A 9,559-nucleotide genomic window follows, 5' to 3' on the forward strand; every position below is an offset into this window, starting at 1 on the left:
GAACTAGATGTTTAAAAAGACAACCAGATTATTTGTAAGTCCACAAGCAGGTCCTCATCATGGTTTGCCGCCTGTCTACTATTATTAAAACTCGGCAAACCCCAAACACGCTCTAGCACGTGAAGCGTAAGCCACCTAGCATAAACGCTGGTAGCGATTTTTACCCAGCCCGATGCTATCAGTCCTAGCAGCTGCGCTGTGCTAGCAGGCGCCATACAAAACACGAAGGATGGGGGGAGGCAGAGCATGCAGAGAGGATGTGGAAGTGGTTAAAACCGTTGAGGCCGTGGTTGAGGAGGTAGTGTCATGCGGCCACTGCTGGGAAACAGACGTTAACTGGGTGTAAAAGTCACTATTCGTTCATAACAAAACAGAGATGAAACGGGGAGGTACAGGCCAATCTTTTAGCCAGCCAGTGGTGAGAAAGACAGGACGTTAGTTCCGAAAACGTGCTAAGTACCAAGTTCACATACATGTCTTGCTTCACAAATTACTACATGGAATGACACATCACACTCACAAAAACACAGTCACTCTTGATTCTCTAGCAAATTAAATTAATACTTTCTACCAACAGGATAAAAACCTGAATATATACTGTATATACACACATTTTATACAGTTTTTCAAACTTGTTATCACAATTTGAGCCTTTAAATACTATGTACACTAAATATGATTGTCATTTTGACAACTATTAAATAAACATCAAATTTACATTTATAGAATACATTTGTAGAATAATCTAATCTCACAATGTACAATGTAACCATTGTATTATACTGATTGTTTACAACTTAACTGAAGTTACACCCATAATGGGTAACGGGGTTGAAGATGTCAAAATTATGATGTTGAATAATTTAAATTTTTCTAAACATTTTATAAGGTCAAGACCTCTAAGGAGGGACAGGCAAAGACTCTGGCTTTTAGGGGAAGATACAGGTATTGTATGCTTTTAAATCTCAAAATAATCCACACTAAATATTCTATGTGTTGTTTTATATATTTTTTCTATTCATTTTATATGAGTTTTTGCAACCCTGTTACCACAATTTAAAACATTGCCACAGACACCGTCACCCAATCACAGCACACTCCTTCAGCAGGGTACTGATGAACACCTGCAACTCATCAGTACAGCAATCACCCACAGCACAAAAGACACTCTCAGGCATTCAGTCACTGTACGGTCTCATCAGCAAATAGAAGTTTACCTTCATGCTTACATCAAGGACTTCCTATACCTACTTACCGGTCTCCTGTGTTCCTCCAAGTCTCCACCGTGTTCCCTCGTCTTGTGTGATACTCAAGTCTCCTTCGATCCAGTTCTGTCTCCAGCCAGCTGCACCTGCAAGTACAAAGACTGTGTCACTCAGTCATCTTCATAAGACTCCCACGAACTTCAAGATCACTCACCTGCACTTCCGTTGTTCAATAAACATCACTAACCTGTATTCCTTGTCTCTGTCCCTTCTGTCATGTAACACATATTTTGAATGGTTAAAAAGCCTGATTTGGTATTGTGCAATTTTGTAAAGATAAACATTAAATAAACATAAAAAATAAACGTACTTATTAAAAAAAAATATGGCAGAACAGTAACACGGTTGCAGGTAACAGGGTTGCAAATTTAGCTTGGAAGTGAGGGATGGAATTTTTTAACTTGTAGTAACTGATGGAATAATGCTAGGATAATTTTATGTTAAAAAATGGTTTAAAATCTAAAACTTTTTAAAAAGTAATTACACCAAAGTGTACCACATTTGTGGAAAGTGCTAAAAAATGGGAGCAAACGAACAATAAATAATTGTAGCAAAGTTCGTGAATGGGAGGAAGGAAGAGGACACGGGGGTCGGCTAGACGGTTGTTGCTCTTTTATTTAGTAACTCAATAGTCAAACACACTCAATAGTGTGGCTTCTCTCAGACTCAAAACAATAGCGATCACTTCCGGGTCGGCACTTCCGGCTTCCGGCAACTCAGTCTCTGTATGGGTTTGGCAACAACCGTCCTGACTTTCTCTCTCTCTGGTCTCTGGTTCCGCTGGTGTTTTATCCCGTCTCCGCGCTCATTACTAGAACAAGAGACAGGTGTTATTAATCTGCGTCCAACCCACTCACTTACCGCTCGTCCCGCGGCCCTCTCTCCCGCTGCAGACCTCGCTGAACCACGCCCCCCTTGCCACATACCCCCACCGCCCGACTCAGGCCGGGGAGCCGTCCGGCCTGCAGCCCCCCCCCCCCCATTTCTGGAGAGGAAATCGGCCACAGCCATCTGAGCACCCGGCCTGTGGACCACCTTGAACTTAAACGGCTGAAGAGCCAGATACCAACGGGTGATCCGCGCGTTGGTATCCTTCATGCGGTGGAGCCACTGGAGAGGAGCGTGGTCTGAACAGAGAGTGAACTCCCGCCCCAGGAGGTAATAGCGGAGAGTGAGAACGGCCCATCTGATGGCCAAACACTCCTTTTCTATGGTGCTGTACTTAGCTTCCCTCTTGGAGAGCTTACGGCTAATGTACAGCACCGGCCGCTCTCCCCCCTCCACCTCCTGGGCCAGGACTGCGCCCAGCCCCCTGTCCGACGCGTCAGTCTGCAACAAGAAAGGGAGAGAAAAGTCAGGGGAGTGTAAGAGCGGCCCGCCACATAGAGCAGCCTTCACTTGGGTAAAAGCCTGTTGACACGGCTCCGTCCACTGGACCGTATCTGGTAGCCCCTTTCTAGTAAGATCAGTCAAAGGGCTGGTGAGGTCCGAATACTTTGGTATAAACCGTCTATAATATCCCGCCAGCCCCAAGAACTGTCTTACCTCCTTTTTGGTCTTGGGCCTCGGACAGGTTGCAATTGCGGCAGTCTTATCAATTTGGGGACGCACCTGCCCATGACCCAAGTGGAAGCCCAGATACCTTACCTCCACCCGCCCAATCGCACACTTCTTCGGATTGGCCGTGAGCCCCGCCCTCCTCAGCGACCTCAGGACCGCCCTCACATGCTGCATATGCCGCTGCCAATCGTGACTATAAATCACTATGTCATCCAGGTACGCAGCAGCATATGCAGCATGGGGACGCAAAATCCTATCCATGAGTCGCTGGAAGGTTGCGGGCGCCCCGAACAAGCCGAAAGGAAGCGTGACAAATTGGTGTAATCCAAACGGCGTGGTGAAAGCTGTTTTTTCTTTGGACAATGGAGACAAGGGGATCTGCCAATAGCCCTTTGTTAAGTCCAGTGTCGAATAAAATCGAGCCGTGCCTAACCGATCAAGCAACTCGTCAACCCGCGGCATTGGATACGCGTCGAATTTCGACACAGCGTTCACCTTGCGGTAGTCCACACAGAACCTGACCGAGCCGTCTGTCTTGGGGACCAAAACGATCGGGCTCGCCCAGTCACTGTTGGACTCCTCGATTACTCCCATGTCGAGCATTGCGCCTAATTCGTCCTGAACTACCTTTTTCTTGTGTTCAGGCAAGCGATACGGCCGGCTGCGAACTACCACGCCCGGCTCGGTCTCGATATGGTGCTGAATCAAGTCGGTACGTCCCGGTAGGGGCGAGAACACGTCAGCGAATTCCGCCTGCAATTTCGATAAATCAGCGAGTTGTAACGGTGAGAGGTGATCTCCCCCAGGGGCCAACGCGACTGATTGCGCTTTAATGCTCGCCTCTGGCCCGAGATCATCCTCTCCCCCGATCACCGTTGCCAACAACACTGATTGCACCTCATTCCATTTTTTTAGCAGATTGAGGTGGTATATTTGACGTGCCCCGTTCCTATCGGATCGTATCACTTCATAATCGAGCTCTCCTATCTGCCGTGCGACCTCAAACGGCCCCTGCCACTTTGACATTAATTTTGAGCTCGACGTTGGGAGTAGAACGAGCACTTTCTCTCCCGGTGTGAATTTGCGTAGTTTAGTACCCCTGTTATATGACCGGCTCTGGCGGTCCTGGGCTTGCAACAAATTCTCCCTAGATAGCCGCCCCAATGTGTGGAGTTTTGTTCGCAAGTCCATGACGTACTGAATTTCGTTTTTGGCCAACGAAGGCCCCTCCTCCCAAGTTTCTCGTAGGACGTCCAGCACCCCCCGTGGCTGCCGACCGTAGAGAAGCTCGAAGGGGGAAAACCCCGTGGAGGCTTGCGGGACCTCGCGCACAGCAAATAAGAGGGGTTCTAACCACCGATCCCAATTTTTGGCGTCTTCCTGTACGAATTTACGGATCATGGATTTAAGAGTGCGATTAAATCGTTCGACCAAGCCGTCTGTTTGTGGGTGATAGACGCTGGTTCGAATGGATTTAATGCCCAATAATCCGTACAATTCGCTTAACGTGCGTGACATAAACGCCGTGCCTTGATCAGTGAGGATTTCCTTCGGAATCCCCATCCGGGAGATTAAACGAAACAGTGCGTCCGCAACACTCTTCGCCGAGATGTTGCGGAGAGCCACTGCTTCCGGATATCGTGTTGCGTAGTCCACGATAACTAGCGCAAAACGATGTCCGCGTGCGGATCGCTCTAATGGCCCGATGAGGTCCATCGCAATTCTCTCGAAGGGGACCTGCATTAATGGAAGGGGGCGCAATGGCGCTTTTGGGGCGGCCAGTGGATTCACCAACTGACATTCCGGACAAGACGCGCACCACCTGCGCACATTGTCATGAATGCCTGGCCAAAAAAATCGGGTCATTAAACGATTCAGCGTGGCCGCCTGTCCCAGGTGGCCCGCCATTGGGTTAGAATGAGCCGCCTGGAAAAGCATTTCCCGGCGGCTCTTTGGTACTAACAGCTGGGTTGTATCTAGCTTTGTCTGAGTGTCTTGGGTCACTCGATACAACCGATCCTTAATTATGGCAAAATATGGATACGAGACAGGCAAGGCAGGTTGGAGAGACTGACCGTCAATCGATCGGACCTGTTGGAAGGCATTTTTGAGGGTCTCATCTTGTGACTGCTCCAGCGGAAAGTCATCGCGGTCCGAGAGAATCAGTCTCTCGACCCCGCTCGGTTCCGCTGAAGCTGTCCTCAAGGGTCCCGTCTCAGTCTCCCCAAGCTGCACTCGCGCCGCCCCCCTCCGAGCCTTTTTCTCCCAAGCGGCATCCGCGCATAACGACCCCAATAACGCCGAAAAGGCGGGCCAATTTGTCCCCAGAATTAGCGGATGCCGGAGGTGTGGACTAACCGCCACCTCTACACTATGCTTTTTCCCCCGAAATTGTATCGTGACCGGGACAACCGGATATTCCACCACATCCCGTGCACACACCGCACCTTAACCACGCGGCTTGTATCCAATGCCCCAGGCTGCATCAGGCTTTGATGGATCGAGGTTTGGTTACATCCTGAATCCACCAAGGCCTGATATGTACCCCCCTTGATACTCACAGGAATTTGGTACTCTCCTGCTTGATCGGGGGTGGTCCGCTGGACGTCCGGGATCCGGATCATTGTTCCGATGTCCATCATCGGACATCGGTCCACAAAATGATCCGGATCGCCGCACCGCCAGCAGGCCAGCCCAGGCCTACCCGCCGCCCCGGCGGCGGGGAGTGGGTTGGAGGATGAGCGCGGAAAGGGGGCGGAACCAGAGCCATTGTCACTACCAGCCCCCAGCGGCCCCGCCCCCCTGGGCGGGACCCGCGAACTCCCGGACGGTCCAAGGCCCATCCCACCCCGGCCTCTGGGGGGGACGCGAGGAGGGCCTGGAGGGCGGGACCTGGGGAGAGGGATAGGTCGAGAGAGAGAGAGAGAGGGGGGAGAGAGAGAGGGAGAAGTTAGTGGGGGTTCGCCGACCCCCGGGCACGCCACCAGGTGGTCCTCCGCCAAGTTGATGGCCGTCTCCAGCGACGTGGGCCGGTGGCACTGGACCCACTCGGCGGTCTTCCTGGGGAGCCGAGTGATAAACTGCTCCAGCACCACCAGATCGACAACATGGTCCACGTCGCTGCCGCCGGCCAGAAGCCATCTGCGGCACTCGTCCCGGAGCTGTTGGGCCAACGCGAAGGGTCGACCGGACTCACCGCACTCCAGGGACCGAAAACGCTGACGATGTTGTTCCGGGGTCCGGCCGACCCGCTGAAGGATGGCCTTCTTTAGATCATCGTAGTCCAGGAGGTTCGCGATCGGTAGATGTTGCGCGGCCGCCTGGGCTTCTCCAGATAGCAGGGGGATGAGGCGCACCGGCCACTGTGCCCGGGGCCACCCGCAGGCCTCCGCGGCTTTCTGGAATAGATCGACGAAGGCCTCCGGGTCGTCTTCCGGCCCCATCTTCTGGAGGGGCACGTGACCCGGTGCGCTGGCCCGTGCGGCGGCCTCGGCGCGGACCTCCCGGTCCATCCAGCTCCGGAACCGCTCGCGGTCCTCTTGCTGGCCTTGGACGATCGCCTCGAAGCGGCGCTCCTGTTCGGTCCGGAGGTCCAGCAACGCCTGGTGGTGTTCTTGGTGGAGGACCGCGAGGGAGTTGATGACATCCGCAAATGGCGTGGCGGAGGGCGTTGTCATGGCGGCGGCACTGTCCTACTTCCTTCCCGGGTTTCGGCACCAGTGTAGCAAAGTTCGTGAATGGGAGGAAGGAAGAGGACACGGGGGTCGGCTAGACGGTTGTTGCTCTTTTATTTAGTAACTCAATAGTCAAACACACTCAATAGTGTGGCTTCTCTCAGACTCAAAACAATAGCGATCACTTCCGGGTCGGCACTTCCGGCTTCCGGCAACTCAGTCTCTGTATGGGTTTGGCAACAACCGTCCTGACTTTCTCTCTCTCTGGTCTCTGGTTCCGCTGGTGTTTTATCCCGTCTCCGCGCTCATTACTAGAACAAGAGACAGGTGTTATTAATCTGCGTCCAACCCACTCACTTACCGCTCGTCCCGCGGCCCTCTCTCCCGCTGCAGACCTCGCTGAACCACGCCCCCCTTGCCACAATAATTCATACAGAAAATTACAGCAACGATTAACATAAAGCAAAACTTACAGTAGGCGCAAGCTCTTGCACTTTTATTTAAAGATAATTTCACACCTCCACCTTCCTTGTGGCTACAGGGTTAATCATATCAACAGAGGAAAGGGGCTAGCTTGTCTGAGGCGTTGGATAAGCTCATTTGAAGACCATCACAGGCTCGCAAATAAAAGTAGGATGATTGCATAAAGGAGACGATTAAAACGAGAACCGTAAGAGCCTACTTCTCTAAACCTGATCTCGACAGGGGGCTATCAGTGAACTCTTAATCCAAAGCTCGGATTGATCCACGACTCCCTCACAGGTTTTGATTTTGCAGGAAGCCATTCTTCACCGACAAGTGAGAGGGATCATACTGTATAATTAGACCCACGTCCCTCCGTATTCGAAACCACCTCAGGCCTCTCGTCTTAGGCTTAAGATATTGAGGGTAATTGGCCTTTCTGATGTATGTTAATCCAGCGTTGAAGAAACAGTCCTTAACATTGCGACGCCTGATTGATGGATAAGATTTCGCCTCCATAACATTTTCTTTCACACATATCGTGTTTAGATTCATTTTTCTTTGACCTTCTGCAGCAGTCAATTTAAAGGTCAAATGTGTAATTTCTGTTACCTTAAAGTCCTGCTCATTTGCCATTGGTCGAAAACACGCAAATTGGCCCATTATATAACTTGTTTCATTTCATGCATGACAAAATTACCCAGACTAAAATTATTTCCGAAATAATGAACCATTAATCCTACAAAAACGAACCTGTCTTCTTGAATATGACTTTATTTACTGTGGAACCAGCATTATCTTTCTCTGGGGCAGAGGATGTCACATGAATGCAGGAAGGCTTGTTTGACTCGTGTGTACGAACTCCCCCCTCTCGCTCCTGGGGGTGAGCGACGCATCAGCAGCCGTGCATGGCCTACATGCTCATTCAAGCACACTGGAGTGTGGATCCAACCTTGCCTCTCTGCAACCGTCCATCCTCTTGTGTATATTTCCCTTGCTTTGTGCATAACCTATGAATTTCTTGCTTTTTGTGATGCGACACATTCGGAGCAGTTTCTCACAAAATTGTCTGAAGTATTAAAGTGTTCCTAAAAGAAAACTGTATCTATAAAGTCACACTCTTCCTTTTGTCATAATGGGTTTTATGGAGGATATATAAACTGGTATACACTTTTGGCTTTTGAGAGACTAACAGCAAAAGTAACCACAGCTATATATACTCACCTAAAGAATTATTAGGAACACCTGTTCAATTTCTCATTAATGCAATTATCTAATCAACCAATCAGATGGCAGTTGCTTCAATGCATTTAGGGGTGTGGTCCTGGTCCAGACAATCGCCTGAACTCCAAACTGAATGTCAGAAAGAAGAATGGGAAAGAAAGGTGATTTAAGCAATTTTGAGCATGGCATGGTTGTTGGTGCCAGATGGGCCAGTCTGAGTATTTCACATTCTGCTCAGTTACTGGGATTTTCACACACAACCATTACTAGGGTTTACAAAGAATTGTGTGAAAAGGGAAAAACATCCAGTATTCGGCAGTCCTCTGGGCGAAAATGCCTTGTTAATGCTAGAGGTCAGAGGAGAATGGGCCAACTGATTCAAGCTGATAGAAGAGCAACTTTGACTGAAATAACCACTCGTTACAACTAAGGTATGCAGCAAAGAATTTGTGAAGCCACAACAACCTTGAGACGGATGGGCTACAACAGCAGAATACCCCATCGGTTACCACTCATCTCCGCTACAAAGAGGAAAAAATGGCTACAATTTGCACAAGCTCACCAATATTGGTAAGTTGAACACTGGAAAAATGTTGCCTGGTCTGATGAGTCTCGATTTCTGTTGAGACATTCAGATGGTAGAGTCAGAATTTGGCATAAACAGAATTGTTACCACTGTGGTGGTGGTGTAATGGTGTGGGGATGTTTTCTTGGCACACTTTTGGCCCCTTAGTGCCAATTGGGCATCATTTAAATGCCACGGCCTACCTGAGCATTGTTTCTGACCATGTCCATCTCTTTATGACCACCATGTACCCATCCTCTGATGGCTACTTCCAGCAGGATAATGCACCATGTCACAAAGCTCAAATCATTTCAAATTGTTTTTTTGAACATGATAATGAGTTCACTGTACTAAAATGGCCCCGACAGTCACCAGATCTCATGGGATCTATACATCTATACATATTTGGGATGTGGTGAAGCGGGAGCTTCGTGCCCTGGATGTGCATCCCACAAATCTCCATCAACTGCAAGATGCTATCCTATCAATATGGGCCAACATTTCTAAAGAATGCTTTTAGCACCTTGTTGAATTAATGCCATGTATAATTAAAGCAATTCTGAAGGGCGAAAGGGGGTCAAACACAGTATTAGTATGGTGTTCCTAATAATCCATTAGGTGAATGAACACCGATCAAGCATAACATTATGACAGGTAAAGTGAATAACTGATCATCTCTTCATAAAAGCAACTTTTAGTGGCTGGGCTATATTAGACAGCAAGTGAACATTTTGTTCTCAAAGTTGATGTGTTAGAAGCAGGAAAAATGGGCAAGCTTAAGTACTTGAGCGAGTTTGACAAGGGACAAA

At 49.2% G+C, this 9,559-nt stretch overlaps 1 protein-coding gene across 1 annotated transcript; it reads right to left on the reverse strand.

The window, feature by feature from the left end:
- Nucleotides 1-1,845: 1,845 nt before the first annotated feature.
- Nucleotides 1,846-6,268, reverse strand: LOC137040740 (zinc finger protein 444-like). The gene is made up of 2 exons (XM_067416515.1): nucleotides 5,387-6,268; nucleotides 1,846-2,076 (listed from the first exon to the last, which is right to left on the reverse strand). The coding sequence occupies exons 1-2, from the start codon at nucleotides 6,266-6,268 to the stop codon at nucleotides 2,074-2,076; spliced, it is 885 nt and encodes a 294-aa protein (XP_067272616.1). The 3' UTR covers nucleotides 1,846-2,073.
- Nucleotides 6,269-9,559: the final 3,291 nt, after the last annotated feature.

This window comes from Pseudorasbora parva, chromosome 14 (genome assembly GCF_024679245.1).
Source record: "Pseudorasbora parva isolate DD20220531a chromosome 14, ASM2467924v1, whole genome shotgun sequence".
Taxonomy (NCBI): Eukaryota; Metazoa; Chordata; class Actinopteri; order Cypriniformes; family Gobionidae; genus Pseudorasbora; species Pseudorasbora parva.